The following is a 17,744-nucleotide window of genomic DNA, read 5'->3' as shown; positions in this document are numbered from 1 at the left end:
TACATTAATGTGTAGTTGATGACTTGGATTAGAGCTTTCTGTAATTATCGAGGAAAAGACAGAACCCCAAATCAATGTCCTGTCGATTGTCAAATCTGCTACAGAGTAGCAACCTCACTGTCTTTCCAAATTTTATCACATCCAGCCAAGAAGGCTCTTCACATGTCTTTGTTTTTAGTGATTAGATAATAATAATAATAATAAAAACATTTTCAGCTCCTTGCTTTACAGTTGGTCTGGTCCTAACACCAACCACTCACGGGCTGATAGTTACTTGGATACTGCCCATATTTTCTTAAGTCTTACGCTACAGTAAACTGAAATGCTTTCTACTTCAAACAGGTATAAGTGTTGAACTAGAGAAGCCCTAGTGGAAGCTTCTTTTCACTTCTCTCATGTTTGCTAGCTGCCATGGATCCAATCATTCGCCTTCTTCTTCTTCTAGCATCCTCTTTCATGCATCTATTTTCCGCAACAGCTCAACCCCCAAATCCAATCTCTCGGATCACAGTAGTGGGCGTTGTTTTCTGTGATTCCTGTTCAAGCAACACTTTGTCTAGGCACAGCTACTTCTTGCCAGGTAAAAGAGACTAGTATACAACCCCAAACACTGGTCTAATTCATCAAGGAACAGACACACACATACATATAATATATTTGTGATATTTAAAGTTGCCTTTGATTTTACTAGGTGCTGAAGTCAACATTGAATGCAAGTTTAAAGCACAATCACCAAAAACTACAGAGCAAATGAGCGTCTCAGTCAACAGAACTACAGATAAATATGGGGTGTACAAGCTAGAAATACCGCATGTTGACGGGGTTGACTGTGTGGAAGGTTTGGCCATTGAGTCATTATGCCAGGCAAGTTTAGTAGGGAGCAAATCCAAAGCATGCGATGTACCAGGTTTGAAGACATCCACAAATCAGATAACTGTCAAATCAAAACAAGATAATCTGTGCATCTACAGCTTGAATGCACTGAGTTACAGGCCTTCCAAGAGAAATGCCACCTTGTGTAGAAATCACAAACAGTGGTAAAAATATTATGGAAGTTATTTGTTAAAAGTTAGATCGTATTTTATTTTTATTTTTTAAAAATAAGTAAATTATATTTTTATATATTAAATTGAAGGATAAATTAATTTTTTGTTAATAATTTTATTTATTTTTAATATTAAAAATTAATTATTATAAGTCAAAGTACATTCAATTAATTATTCAGTCAATTATATTAATTTTTAATAATAATAATATATGAAAATTTTAATAAAAAATTAGTTCAGTTTTTGGTCTAATATACAAAAACATATTTACTTAATTTAAAAAAAAATTAACTCCTAGGTAATTTTACGCCTGAAGAGCTGTCCCCAACTTCTTTTAACTCCTTTCCTTTCCCAAAATTTGGATTCCCTTAGCCATTTCCCTCGTTACCTCCCCTTCCATCATTCCCACTCCCTCCCCTGCCACCTTTGCCATCATGGCCCTTTCCTCGCTTGCCCTATCCCATTCCACATCCCAATCCACCATCTTTGCCTTTCCCTTTCTCCCCTCACCCTCCCTTCCGTCCTAGCCCATCTCATTTTGTTCCACCCCCTCCACCTGCATTTAATCTAGGAGATCCTACTACTTGGCTACCAGCTCCTCCTTCCCCACCTGGCTTTAATCTGGGAGACCCAACAACCTGGATATCTTACGTTCCCCGCTCCCCTCCAAGCTTCCCCCAGACCCAAACACCCTAAGCATCATTTGGCCTCCTCTAAATTCAATTCAACACCTGAATAATTATGCTTGATTTTGATATCATGTACTGTTATTCTTGATTGAGAAGATTTCATAATTTACGGTATAGAAAGTAGAATGGACTAGCTTACATTTTTAGTAACATTATTATGTATATAGACATGCACTTATCGCCTCCTTTTGCAGCAAATCAGTTCACTAGTGCTATGAATTTGAAATTGTGGGAACGAAATCATTATACCTTCCAATTGCACAAATATATAAAAATTAAAATTTTAAAATATTTATTAAGTATTTTAATAATGGGAGTGTTTGCCAAATAATAATAATGAAAGATGTGTTTCATCACGTTACTAAAACTAATATTCAATTTAAATTCAAGTTCCAACTCCATGGGGAGAATTCTTTCCTCTTTCATTACAGTTTTTGAGTTCATAAGATTTAGAGGGCACAATTTGATTAATTGACTATGTTAATACGTCTATGTATGATGTATCATTGGAAATACGAATGGATGAATGTAGGAATTTAAGTTGGATTTTTTTTTTAAAGAAAATGATGTCAAGTGTTGAAGATAAATTCGTGTATGCAACAAACAAATAAGTAAAGTAAAATCGAAAAGATTGAATATGTAAATTTTACGTGGAAAAATTCTTAAAAAGAAAGATAAAAAATCGCTAGCAAAAGAAGATTTCGCTATAATAAAGAAAGATAAAAAATCGCTAGCAAAAGAAGATTTCGCTATAATAAAAGGAAAGTACAAAAGATAGAGAGAATCAACACAAAACAGATAATCTAAATATTTTTGTTATGTAAAACCTAGAGTAACTAAGGTCTATTTATAGGCTGAATTCATAGCATATATGACTAAAATAACCCTAGGTTAATCAGAGTTTAAGTGAAAAACTAAAACATGATTTAACTGAGAGAAGAGAACTGAGAAATTAGAGAAACAAGTCGCCACATTGTGATGTGGCATTTGCGTCATCGAGACGAAAGCTCTCTTCTCGTCGTGATGTCGGCTGTTCATCGGGACGAAGAACATTTTCTCGTTGTGATGTCACACACTATTTGGTCCGAAAATGCAAGGCATAACTCTACAAATCTCCACATTGACTTGTATTTGACTTGACTCCCTTGCCAAGCGCTATTATGGGCCTAATTTGATCATCATCGGAAACTCACTAAGTCCGAGCAATGCTCGAACTTTGAATTTTGAAGACTCTTTGTCAACATGTTGGTCGGATTGTATTCTGTGTCAATTTTATTAATCTGAACATCCCATTGAATGATCATCTCTCGAGCAAAGTGATAACAAATATCTATGTGTTTTGTCCTTTCGTGATGCATCTAGTCTTTGGCGAGGTGTATGGCACTTTGGCAATAACAACATATGACAGTTATCCCCTTTTCACTTACCGGTTCACTAAACATGTCTTTTAACCAAACCGCTTCTTTTACAGCTTCGGTAATTGCCATGTATTTGCTTTAGTAGAATATAAGGCTACTGCAGCTTGAAGTATAGCTTTCAACTGATGGCATAATCTCCAAAAGCGAATAAATAACCTATGAGAGATCTCATTTGATATAAGTCTTAGACATTATTTGAATCAACATATCCGACTAAACCCTTTTTGCTTCTTCAGAACTCTAAGCATATGTTAGAAGTACCTAGTAAATATCTAAATATCCACTTAATTGCATGCCAGTGTAACTTACTCGATTTGGCCATATATCTACCAACAACATTAACAACATGTGAAATATCGGGACAAATACATACCATTGTATACTTCAAACTTCTAACTATGTTTGAATAAGGTACTTTTGACATACACCTTTCTTTTTTCTCGTGGGGAGAATCTAAAATTGACAATTTAAAATGTCCAGCTAAGGGAGTACTTACCGATTTTGAGTCTTGCATCTCAAATAGCTCAAAGATCTTCTTGATGTACCTTTTTTGTGATAAAAAAAATTTAAAATGTCTATCCCTCGAAATTTCCATCCCCAAAATTTTCTTTGCTACACCTAATTCCTTCATCTTAAACTTAGAGTTAAGCATGATTTTAAAATTTTCAATTTCGGATGGATTTTTAGTTGAAATCAACATATCATCAACATAAAATAACAAATATATAAATGAACCATCATCAAGACATTGTATATACACAACTGTCATACTTCGTGAAAAACCAATACTTATCATGAGGGAGTCAAACTTTATGTACCATTATCGATAAGACTAATTCAAATCGTACAATGATATTTTAAAAAGGCAAACATGATTTTTCTTACCATTAATTCTGAAGCCTTCCGGTTGCTTCATGTATATGTCCTCCTTGAGGTCACCATGAAGGAAAACATCTTTTACATCTAACTGTTCTAACTTAAGATTGTTTGATGTAGTAAGAGCCAAAAGCGCCCGAATAGACTTATGTTTCACAACAGGAGAGAAAACATCGTGAAAATCATGAAATAGTGGTTTTAAGACAAAAAATTTGACGACTAAGTTCGTATAATTAGTATTTAAATTATACAAGTGAATAATAATTTTATATTAAATTTTGATTTGATGAGTTTTAACTAATTGAATTAATGGTTAGTATGAGTGGTTATTCCGGAAGTCAAGTGGTTTTAGAAAATGAGGTATCAAGATCCCATTTCTGTAAACCGAGCTCGTGAATATTTTTATTAAATATTTACAGAGTTGTATTATAGGTGCATTGAAGTTTGGTCTGGTAATTTGGCGATTAGTTGCTTAATTAAGGTAAAAGGATTAAATTGTAAAAGAAGTAAAAGTTAATCGCTACTGATTTAAAATAGTAAATGGGCCAAAATGGTGATTAAACCATGGTAAAAAAGCCCAAGCGGTGGTGGATATGATTAATCCACTAGCTTTTGGACTATTTACTCATTTAGTCCTAATTAGTTTAGGGTTAAATTAAAATAAAGTTTAATTAACTAATAATTTAAAATAATTAAAGGACCAATTATGCAATTAAACCCTCTTTAGATGGTAATTAAACCATATGCTTATATTATGGACATATATGGACATGATTTAGTAATTTTATAAGTTGTAATAAATGGGTAATTTAGTAAATAGTTAAAATTTAAGTTAAAATTAAAGAAATTAAATGATAATATGAACATTTTCTTTTCTTCTTCATGGAAGAAAACCCAAATAGCCATTTTTAGGGTTGGGAAAGTTTCGATCAAGCTTTAATCTCCTATTGGCAAGTGAAATTTCGCCCGTTTTTAGTAATTTTTAAGTTTTTTTGGCTCATATAAGCTTGATTTAGCTAACTCTGAGACTATTGTAAAATTTTTAAACATTTTGGATTATTCCATTAATAATTTTAGTGTGTTCTTGAAGTTTAACGGTAGATTATTAAACTTGATTGCCAAATATGACTATTTTGTAAAGTAGTTTTTAGTAATTTTGATGTTTAAGGACTAAAATGTGAAATAGAAAAATTACATGTACTTTTTGTGTAATAAAAATAAATATGGACTATATTAGGGTCCAAAAAATTTGGTTAAGCTTGAATTTGGTTGAAAATTGGTTAAATTGCAAGTTTAAGCTTAGGGGACTAAATCATAAAAAGTGAAATATTGGGGGTAATTTTATAAAAATTTCAAAAAGGACTTAATTGTATTAAATGAGTTGATTTTTATATTAGAATTAGTGGATTGAGTGAAATTATTATTCTAGATCAAGAATGTGTAGAAATCGAGGCATAGAGAAATTGCAAAATAGTCCTTGTACTTTGACGTTGTTGTAGATTAGTCTAGTAAGTTTGTTCGGTTAATTTTTAATATGTTTTTAAATGAATAATAGATTAATTTCAATTGTTGAATATTTGTTACTACAAATGATACTTTACAAATGAGAACTGATATATTGGCACGATAATACTATTTTTCTGTTGATTGAGATATTTTAAGCCGGTGAATGTAGGATAGAGTACGATTGGCATGCCAATAGGTTATTTGCGCGCAGTACTGGATTGGAGTGGGATGTGATGAGGATTTTAGTGCACCTCCTGTTTACTGAAATATCGAAGTCCTACATTTGTTGAGGACTATCGTGTTATATTTCAGTGTTTTCTAGCATGTTACCGGGGGTGGATGTTAGCCTACGGGCTAGGCACTTGGTGCCGAGGCGTGTTATCGGTTGGATTAGCTCATATAAGTGTTTGGCGTGTTCTTGGATGGTTAACCGTGTACTTGTATCCATATATCATTCATCGGGCATAGTTTTACTGATCACTGAATGTTATTAACATGTGGAAAATTAATTTGTACTATTATTTGAGCATTACTCACCTATTGTGATCTGTGATTGACAGAAATTCTGTTAAGAACCTTGCTGAAAGGAACTCGGTTTATTAATCTTGTTATTTTAATTATTATGTTTAATTCGATAAGCTTTATCGTTTATTTATAAACTTACTAAGCTTTATAAAAGCTTACTCGTGATTTGTTGGGCTTTCTTGTAGATAACATTTTGTGAGTAATCGGGCAATCGGATCAACTCAAAGAAATCACACTATCTGAGCTTCTTTGGTAAATTATGAATTCGATTTGGCTTATATGGCATGTAATAGGACTATTGATCATGTTCTGTAATGTTTCATAAGTACATGTAATGTGTTAGGGCTATGCATTTTGATGTTGTGGTATGAGTAGTTAATGTGGTATGTTTGTTGAATTCCATGTTTAAGCATAAATGAACAAGCTTGAAATGGTAAGTGTGGTTTGAATTAGGTGTGGTATAAAGGAATTGAAGGTAAGTTATATTTGAGTGTGTTGTGGCTTGCATAATGTAACTAAAGTAGTGAAATATTGGGTGATTGGGGATGTGTGTTATTGATGACACATTGGTTAGGCACCTAGGTTGGTTGTTTAACTTGATTTGCAGAGTTTAAAATGGATTCTAAAGTCTTGTGAACATGTATGTAAGTTTATAGTTGGGTACTTAAGCATTTGTTTGTGAAATGAGCATGTTTTGAGACATTTATAAGCACACACGGCCTGAGACAAGGACTATTACACATGAGAGTTCCATGAAAACTTTTAAGTCATTTGACTCAATGACTATACTGCAGCTGTTAGAATAAAAAATTCCTAATTAGATGTAATCTTTTTTCAGTTGAAACATACTTGACATCTGATAGTGTCCAAATAATTCTGTCGTGCATTCTGATTTGTATGGTTCCTATGCTGATTATCTTACATGGAGAATTATTCTCTATCAACACAACTCCACCTTCAACTGAACTATACGTGGAGAATTAGTCCCTGTTGGGACATATGTGATAGGAGCACCATGAATCTAGGATCTATTCGGAAGTTAGCTTGGAGCTTTCGCTCATCGACACTAACAATAAATCATCACATTTATCTTCAACTACACTAGCATCAACAACTTCAACTTTCTACTTATCTTTCTCGTCATTTTTGGCATCCCTTTTAATCTTATTTTGAAGTTTGTAGCATTCCAACTTAATGTGGCCCTTCTTCTTTCAATAGCTACATTCTTTGTCTCGGTTTCTAAATTTAGATCTCGCCCTAGACCTATTTCGATCTGGCTTTCTAGATTGTTGTTTGCCTCTTGCAATTAGAACTGAGGCTTGCTCGTCTAATCTTTTGTTTGGGCCTAACTCGTTGTCGAGCTTATCCTTGTTCAGTAGATTCCCTTTCATAACGTCAAATTAGAGATGATATCTCCCATAAATCAGAGTTTCCCTGAAAGTTTTATAAGAAGGTGGAAAATAACATAACAATAACATAGTTTGATCCTCGTCTCTAATCTCTACTTTGAGATTCTTCAGGTCATTTAGAAGGGTAACAAATTCACTAATTTAAGCATTAATAAAATCACATTTGACCATTTTAAACATGTAGAGACGTTGTTTTAACATTAACATGTTGGCCAAGGATTTCATCATATACAAGGCTTCCAGCTTCTTCCGTAACGTAAACATTGTTTTCTACTTTAAAACCTCCTGTAACACATTATTTTTTAGACATAATTGAATTTTGGATAGAGCTTTTTTTATCTAACCTATCTCATTCTAACCGTTCCATGTTTGTGAGCTTCTTCTCTATAAAGATCCTCTTAAAATTGCTCTAAAATAGTATTACTAACATATGAACTTGCCACAGGCTGAAATTTGTGATGCCGTCGAACTTATCAATATCAAACCTTGATGCTGCCATCTTAGAACAGGTTAAATGTAGGAATTGAACTAGCTCTTATACCAATTTGTTAGGGATACACTAGTGTATGCAATGAACAGGTAAATCAAGTAAAACTGAAAAGATTGAATATTCAAATTTTACATGAAAAAACTCCTCAAAAGAGGATAAAAACCCACGAGCAAAAGAAGATTTCACTATAATAATAGAAAAGTACAAAAGATGGAGAGAATCAAAAGAAAAAACCTTTAAAACAAAGAACAGAATTCTCTCAATCTAAATATTTTTGTTATGTGAAACCTAGAGTAACTAAGACCTATTTATAGGCTGGAATTTTTAGCAAATATGATTAAAATAACCCTAGGTTAAAATCAGAGTTTGAGTGGAAAACTAAAACAAAGTTCAATTGAGAGGAGAATCGAGAAACTTGATAAACATGTTGCCACATTGTTAGGATGAGGGGGCATCGCGTTGTCGAAATAAAAGCTCTCTTCTCGTCAGGACGAGGGGGATGAAGAACAGTTCATTGTAGAAATATCACACATTGTTTGGTCCAAAAATGTGAGGCATAACTCACACCAGGTTACTATTGCCTTTCTGGTCCTCCCCATTTAATGATCAGCTCTAAATGATTATTTGTTTACTTTCATAGAGAAATTAATACTTTATCATATCTTAAAGTTATAAATTCATCTTTTGAAAAACATGCTAAACCATTTTTAGTGTTTCAAATTATCGTTTCATGTTTTAATCCACTTTACAATGTTTTGTTTTAAGATTTGCAATTGAGCTGCTTCACCTTCTCAAATAGTTAACCAATGTTGACAGAAGCATCCTACAAGAGAAGAAAATTATAAAATTGGGCGAAAATTAAAAAAAGAGAGGAAATTAAAGAAAATTATTACAACCCCAAAAGGGAGAATGAGCATGATAATCAGTAAGCATGACAAATGAAACACTTGTGTTATGGAAACTGATCAATCTATGTTTGTATAAGAAGAATTTTTTTATCAAATTAATTATCATATTCTTTTGCAGTCATTTCCCTCAATCTATGGTCTACGAACACTACTTTGACAGATTATTTGATTGCAGCCAATCCATTTTGATTCTCCATCCCTTAAACAATCAAAGAGATTGACTAAAGGCAAGGGCGTAGATTAGGGGTAGGGGCTACCCTTAGCCCCAAAAATAATAAAATTGCCTTGTAGCGCCTTTAACATTCAAAAGTTTATAAATTAGTATATTAGTAAATTTGCATTTTGATCTTAAAAAAATTTATGATTTATCTCTAATCCTGTTAAAGTAATTTTCTAACTTCACCCCTAAATGCAGGTTAAACGTGTTTCAAATGCAACTACAAGCAGCTTATTCTTAACACCATGAAGTTAAAATTCCTACTGCTAAACCAAAAGCAAATGAATTGCATCTATGACCAACAATACACACTTGAATATTATATTACACTCCGTAATAGGATTGGGGATGTAAGATTACGAGTGAATTGTAAGATTACTTTGTTTGATTTATTTGGCTGTAACCTAAGATTTAGGTGTTTGGTCGACGAAATATAAGATTGCCTAAAAGAACATTTTACCCCATTGTCTTTATTATAGAATTTGGTTTTATTTAACAAGTGTAGTTCCTTTAATATTGTTTAGTCTCAATTTCCACAAAACTATGATAAATTATTGCAATTTTTACTTTTTGATACAATTTATATACTAATAAGTAAATATATGATGTTGAAATAAATTTATAAATCATAATTATAATAATTCATTAAAAGTGATAGCAACACCAACCATAATTATGATTACAACCATAATTAATATATTAATAGAAAATTACTAATAGAATATGATAATTATTATAATGTATGACATCTATTAGTTCACTATTAAGGAAAAAAATTGTTTTAAATTAGTCTTAAACTTTATTTTAAAAAATTAAATTGATAAAAATAGTAAAAACAAAGGGAAAATTGGTCCAAAATTTAATATTACGCCTGTAATCTAAGATAACCTAAGGAATGGGTCGTAATAAGATTACACATTATTTTGCTACATCTTGTCACTATTCTATATTGTAAAATTACGGGATGGCTGGAATGTTGGCAATCCAAACACCCTAATCTCATTGCAGAATGTTATATTGCGGGTTGTTATATTACATTTGGCGAACCAAACGCAATAAAAACTTTTTTATATAAAACATTTGGCAAAAGACCTCTTTGTCCCCTCTCAATTTCGATAATGAGCAAATTGGTCCTTCTAAAAATATATAATAATTTAATCTCATGAATTTTGAAAGTAAGCAACTAAAGACAATTAATCATGTATTAATGTTTTCCATAATGTGGAGGATTGACTCATATATGCAATGAGAAAATAAAAGTAAAAGTAGAGAAGATCAAACACACAAATATTTACGTGGAAACATTTCTCCAAAGAAGAGGACAAAAAACCACAGGCAAAGGGGACTTCACTAAATGAGCAAAAACCGAATAAGTACAAGATGAAGATAATCCTAATAAATAACCCTAAATCTCTAAAGAAAAAAATGGCTTTGTCTAAAACCCGAAATTTCAGAAAACTCACAAAATTCTCTCAATCTCAAGAATAATGAAGATTATTATTCTAGGTTACAACAACCCCTTTTAATGGCTAAATTTGTAGATTAAATATGAAAAAAATAACCTAGACTAATCAAAGTTTAATTGGGAAATAATAGCAGAATTTAACTAGGAGAAGAAAACTCGGTTGAATTGTGATACGAACTCGGCTCGATGTTGATTCGAGTCGTTTAGATTGCCCGATCATGAAATTAAGTAAGGCTTGGATTGTTTTCGAAATAAATTGGAAGAGGTTGAGAAATAGGTTCAAAAAAAGGTAACAAAGATGGATGAGGATCGACTAAGAGCTAATATATAACCAACAATAAAGGAAATTGTTAACCCGAGTCTTAAACAGCTCTTAGGTAAAAATGGTTGGGAATATAGCAAAGAAACCTTGACCTACTATCTAGCTAGATAGGAACCAGAGGTATGTTGAACGCCACACTTCGAAGTGATAATTTCGATAAAAAAAAGATGGAAATGATGCCACAAGACTTAGCTTGATAAGTCAGATCAATCCTAGAGAGAAACAAGGAGATTTGAAATCTTACAAGTATCAAATAATTCATAAATTGAGCAAAAGTTGTCTCCAAAACAATGTTTTCTTACAAAATATTTATAGGCATTGTTATGACTATTCAAATGCCTATGTGAGACCTTTTATCTTTAGTAATTAACTAAGGTTATTACAAACATTAATTTCGTTTTAAACTCATGTAGGGAAGCCAATAGTTATGTCTCTTCACTTGATTCTGATGTAGATGAAAAGTCATGTCTCTTCACTTTATTGATGACTTAATGAACCCTTAATGTGTTGTTTGGTGTCCCTTCATCTCCCTTAAACTGAATGTCAAAAGACTTATGCATTCATCTCTTTAATTGGCTCTTTAACTAGCTTTGAATGTTTTAAAACTGAACAGATTTGAAGAGACACTCTTGGACCATTTGAACAACCACCATGATAATCTTTGAAGGCTTGAAAAATGTCCAAACTTGAAAAGTCAATTAGCCATATGAATAGTCACCTATAAGGTAGATAATTAAGCATTAAAGACACTCATAAGAATCAGCACACTATAACTCATAAGAATCATCACACTATAAACACACATACACAAATTTATTAATGAACATGCAGTTCAAATAACCTTATTTAAAATGAAAATAAACACACTTTAATCTATGAGTAAAAAGTAACAGCCAAATTAAATAACATACTTATATAAACAAATTCAAACATATTTAACAACTAAGATGCTTAAATGCATGGTTTAAGATGTAAACTAAATGAACAAATGAGTTACTTATTGCGTGACTTAATTTAATGATGCAAACTTTAACTAACATGAGAGTTACATAATACATGACTTTATTAAATGCAAAACACATATTAATGATGTTCATACTATGACATAATTAAAGACTCATACTAATGATATTCAAACTATGACATAATTAAAGACACAAACTAAAATTACTAAAGTAACTAAAGTAAATGAATCAAAGTCCTTATTTTCCAGCAACCAAATTAACAAACTAAAATTAAAAACTTCATTTTGCACTTGGGCCCCTCATGCTTGGGCCAATTTTGATGTCGTCGAGGTGTATCGAAACATGATGCGGTCGAGATAGCATCATTGGTGAACACGTTGCCACGTCGCATGCACTTCGTTGGGACACCATTCTTCGCGTCATTGAAAAGTGGCCAATCTTCTCTTCGGACGTCGTGGTCGTCTCGCTATGACGTCAGCTCTTTCTCGTCGAGATGTCAGCTTGTAAATACAAGGCACACTCCACAAATCTCTACCTTGACTCATACCTCCTTTTATGAGCCCATCACAAGCCTATTTAAACCTTTGCAGGATACTCACCAAGTCCAAACCGACATTTGGACTTAAAAATTGAAAAACTCTTAATTGCAAATCCACTACCTAACCTGAATAGTCAAATTTCTTTGACTGACGTTAAGTTAGCTCTGACTCTGTAATTGTCGAAGAAATTGCTGCTACTCCAGTCATGGTTGAACCTTAAAGAACATATAAACTGTTAGTCTTTTGACCTCTCATCAAAGGAGAGCTCCACGGGATACCTTAATGTCACTTGACTCGATAATGATTCTACACTTTTTCAAGTCCAACATACTCAAAGAGATGAGGATTTTCTCGATAACGATGCTTGAATCTGACAGTGTCTTATAATTTCGTCATGCATCCTGATCTGAACGGTACCAATATTGATTAGTTTACAGAGTGATTCATTCCTTATACACACAACTCCTCCTTCAACTAAACTATATGTAGAGAACCAATCCCTATTAGGACACGTGTGGAAAGAATACCTCAAATCCAGGATCCCCTCAAATGTAAACTTAGACCTCTTGATCGTAGACACCAATAACAAATCATCTCCATTGTCTTTGGTCGTATTAGTATTATCTACTTCATCCTCGTTGCTCTCAGCATCCCTCATATTCTTATTTTGCAGTTTGTAACAATTTGCCTTAATGTGGCCTTTCTTTTTTGTAGTAGCCACATGCCTTATCTCGATTTCTTGACCTTGAACTAGTCTTACTTCCTGCAACAAATATCAAGGGTTTCCTAAAAAAGCCTGATTTTTAGTGGTGACGGAACAGTGGTTTGAGGGCCACAAATTTCCATCGAATCGACTTGTAAATATTTTTTTAGAATATTTATAGAGTCATTTGAGTCGTATTAAAATTTAGTTATGAAATTTGAATGTTTAGATAGTGAGTTTAGGAAAAAGGACTAAACTAAAAAAGATGCGAAGGTTAGTAACCAGTTTAATTAAATGGCTAAATAGCTTATTAATTACATGAAGAGGGACGAATATAATAATTATTCCCTAATTGTTAGTGTTGGACGGCATATTAATGGAAAATAATAATATAATGTAAAATGGATGGCAAATTTGTAAATTAATGAAAGTTTAATTAAAATTAAACAAAATTAATGATTGAATAAGCAAAAATCAATTTAATTTTTTTCTTTAAATGGCCGAAAGCCATAGCTAGGAGTGGAAAAACTTTGTTTTGCTTATTTCTTTGCATGTAAGTCCATTTTAATTCTGTTTCTTATAATTTTTATGTTTTTAAGATCGTTGCAACTAGGTCCGGCTAGCTCGTACCTTTGTTTTTTATTCTGTTAAAAATTTTGGAAGTTTTCATTGATGAATATTGAATATTTTTGTTGAATACCATGTATTTGAACCTTTGATTATTTTGTTTGATGATTTTGTAAAGTGATTTTTTTTTAGATTTTGATTTTTAGGATTAAATTGTGAAAATGACAAAATTATAGGGTTTGGAAGTAAATTTAAGGTTCATTGGGGTCTTTTTAAAGGCTTAGTGTTTTTGGATGAAATATTGACTTGAGAAAAATAGTTAATTTGATGAATTTGAGATTAAGGCACTAAATTGCAAAATTGTAAAAGTTTGTGGTAATTGTGTAAATTTAGAAAATAAAAGGGAATCAATTGAAAAATGGATTGGAATATAAAATGTATGCTAATAATTGAATAATTTTACATTTTAGATCAAGATCCCGTAGATACTCTGGAAAAGTAAAAAATAGTAGAATAGTCCTTAAACTTTTACAATTACTACAATTCAGTCCAGGTAAGTTTGTACGGTTTAGAATTTAACATCTGTATGAATTTTTGAGTGGATATATATATATATATATATTTATTGTTGATAATGAATGGTTATTTGAGATATATTATTGATTTTGATGTTTAGTTTGGATTGAACGCAGGATAGAGTACAATTGTGATTTGGTGAGTTACGGGGGATTGGAATAGAGATGGTATTGGAGGGTTATATTTTCATATTACCCAAGTAAATTGAGGTTCAACATTTTTTGCGAACTTTCGTGTTATACTTTCTATTTGGTGTGTTTCGGTTGGACTAGCTCTTATGGGCATAGGTGTGTTTTGGAGGGATTGCCTCGTGTGAGCATCTGGTGTGTTTTGGTTGATCTGACGATGTACTCTTGTCCGTAAGTCATTTTTTAGATTGAAAATCTCGGTAAGGTAACTTGTTGAGTAATTTTGATGAAATCTATATATATTTGAGCTTTGAATTTATCGTTTATAATTTACCAATTGGGATTGTAGATGACAGGAAACTTTCATGGTTGTTATTACTTTTGAATTTTTAAACTTACTTCGATAAGATTTATCGTTTAATATGTCGAACTTACTAAGCTTTATTGAGTTTACTGGTTTTAACCTTTGATTCTATAAATACTTGGAAGGTTGGACGAATCAGCACTCAAGTCACATTATCTAGCTTAATTCAATAGTTTTTGGAACGTTTATTTAAGATTATCTGGCATGTAATAGGTTTGAATGTTGGTATTCATGTTTTGGATATGTAAAAAGTTAAGTATGAACTTGGTTGTGTAAGTTGTTTGGATGACACCTTTTTGGTACTTTTGATATCTTAAGAATATGTATTAAGTGTCTATGTGATGCATGTTAAGATGACCAAATTAGTATGCTATGAATTGATTATAGTGTAACTAAGGTATGGTATTGAATTTAGAATGGTGTGGTTGGAAATAAGTTAATCAATGAATGGTTAAGAATGCTCATGTTTAGGTATGTTTAATGTATATGTTTAAGGTGCCTATATGGCATATTGGTTGTATGGATTATTATCTTATTGTATGGGTCATTTTATGCAGGTTTTAAACATGTTTTGAAGCCTTGGTCATTTGTGCAAGTGTACTTAGGCTTATGCTTGAGAAGGGTGAAAGGAATGGCTTGATTTTGGCCATTTTCTTGTCCACACGGCCCAAAACACGAGCGTGTGCCTTAGCTGTGTGTGACACACAGCCATGTGACACGACTGTGTGTCCCCCATAGGTTTTAAAGGGTTACAAGTCAGGCAGTTACATGGCCTAACACACGGCTTGGCACACGGGCGTATGGCCCAAGTCAGAGAGTTATACGGGCACATAAATGGGCTAGGACATAACCGTGTGTCCCTATTTTGATTGTTACACAGCCTGAGACAAGTGCGTGTGTCTCAGCTTGTGACCCTTGTGGTCCAAATTTTTAAATTTTTTCATAAACTTTCCAAATGTTTTCGATTTAGTCCCAGATTGATTCTATTGTATTCTTAGGGCCTCGAGGGCTCAATTAAGGGATGCTATGAATGCATTTGAATGAAATTAAGTTATGTTTGCATATTAACACTTAATGGTCATGAAGCTTATAGTTATTACACATGCAATTTGAGTTGTAAAAGTTACAAACCATGGTCAAAATACAATAAACACTAGTTGATTTAATCTATAAAGATTATTTACACTTGAAGATACAAGGAAGCATGTTTTAATGGCTGAAAGGCAAATGGCATGCCATGGAATAAAGAGATATATAGGTAAGAAATTATTTTGCAGGATAATAGACTTCAAGGCTTTCATAATAATCAAACCACTCAGATGTTATAGGGGATGGCAACATCTAACAAGGTAAATTGGGAAAGTGACAAAAGGAAGAATAGATCATTCTTTTTCTGTAACACTCCCTAACCCTTATCCTTCGTCGGAATAGGGTTACGGAGCATTATCAAACTTTTCAGATCAAATACGAACATTTCCATTATCATTTAACATACACTTCATAAATTAATCATATCATCCATTTTATGGGCCCACGAGGCCCAAAATATAAATTAGGAACAAATCGAGACTAATTCGGGTTCTTTGGAAATTTTTAGTAAAATTGAAAAAAAATTTCCCAAGTGCAGGGGACATGCCCGTGTGACCCTGAACATGCCTGTGCCTTAGGCCGTGTCTGACCATGTGTAACTCTCTGACTTAGGCCACACGGCCAGCCACACACCCCTGTGCTAGGCCGTGTGCCTCACATAGCTGAGACACGCGCCCATGTCTCTGCCCGTGTGAAATTTTCTGGGCATTCTGTTTTGAGATTTTAAAGTTGCAGGGGACACACGGCCAAACCACACATCTATGTTTTAGCCGTGTGTCTCACATGGTCCGGTCACAAGCTCGTGTGCCAGGCAATGTAGACTCAAATTGAACCTTAAACATCAAGTTTACCATTCCCTGCAACCTTGAACAACAAGTAACTCAAATTCCAATAGTTCAACCACATCAAAACACAATTAAATACCTCAAAAACATCTCAAAATAATCAACCTAATGACCTAACCAATGTACTCTCATAGGTACTTCACATATTTTATGAAAACAATTCAACAATTATTCCATTCAATCAAATTCTAAAATGATGCTAATTTAACCCAAATTTTGCCTATTTCATACTCATTTATACATTAATTTAAACATTCTGCATTAACACTTAACGTATCACATAAATTTGTTTAACAACAACCAACACTATTTTACAATACCATTTACATATACTTTCCAAAATGACGTGCATAACATCCTAAGTACATGTCATTACCAAAAATAAACATATATCACCACGTTTTGAGTCCGGGATTGTTGTGGATGCTGATTCAATGATCCAATTTTAACCTAACCTGTACACGAAAAACAAGCTGTATGCTGAGTATAAACTCAGTGGTATTTCTATAATTCGAATGCTTTAAAAGTCCAAATTAATATAACATTCATATTAAGACATATAATAACTATAGTTTTGTAATCAACCAATTAATACATAATTCATTTGTAACACATTCAATTCTGATCAACTGCTATCCCAAATAGCTTTTCACAATACAATTCACTTATCCATGTAGGTCATTTGCATTTCACATTTAATACTTTCCATTTTCGTAATATCATCTCACTCACTTATCCCTATTAACATGACTCAGACTTGGACGAATTCACAGATCCTACCAAAACACAGCAATTTGGCACCCAGTGCCTCATCGTATACTTCGAAACAATAAGTTGACACCCAGTGTCTCATCGGCCAGGCCGAAGTTAATTGGTACCCAGTACCTTATCAATTTATCGAAAGTAATAATTTGACACCCATTGTCTCATCGACTCGGAGTCGAAGTATCCCTGAACTCTTCCAATCCTATGGCATGCCATCTATATCTGACTCAGCCCGATACAGTTAATAGGGTTTCAATTCTACAATTCTACAACAATCAATATTCAATATCCACATTTCACAATATTCACTATTTCATATAAATCCAATTCAA

General features: G+C 32.9%; 1 protein-coding gene across 1 annotated transcript; it reads left to right on the top strand.

Moving 5' to 3' along the window:
• The first annotated feature begins 227 nt into the window (after positions 1–227).
• Positions 228–1,122, top strand: LOC107886705 (major pollen allergen Ole e 1). Its single transcript, XM_016810755.2, has 2 exons — positions 228–580; positions 692–1,122. Exons 1-2 carry the CDS (start codon positions 412–414, stop codon positions 1,039–1,041), a joined length of 519 nt encoding a protein of 172 aa, XP_016666244.2. The 5' UTR covers positions 228–411; the 3' UTR covers positions 1,042–1,122.
• Positions 1,123–17,744: the final 16,622 nt, after the last annotated feature.

This window comes from Gossypium hirsutum, chromosome A03 (assembly GCF_007990345.1).
Source record: "Gossypium hirsutum isolate 1008001.06 chromosome A03, Gossypium_hirsutum_v2.1, whole genome shotgun sequence".
NCBI lineage: Eukaryota > Viridiplantae > Streptophyta > Magnoliopsida > Malvales > Malvaceae > Gossypium > Gossypium hirsutum.
This window is presented reverse-complemented; position numbering and strand designations above follow the sequence as displayed.

Bases quoted from the DNA above. Each gene is read 5' to 3' on its own strand.
- LOC107886705 (XM_016810755.2), top strand. From the start codon at position 412: ATGGATCCAATCATTCGCCTTCTTCTTCTTCTAGCATCCTCTTTCATG. The intron at 581-691 runs GTAAAAGAGACT...TGATTTTACTAG, and splicing joins GCACAGCTACTTCTTGCCAG to GTGCTGAAGTCAACATTGAA.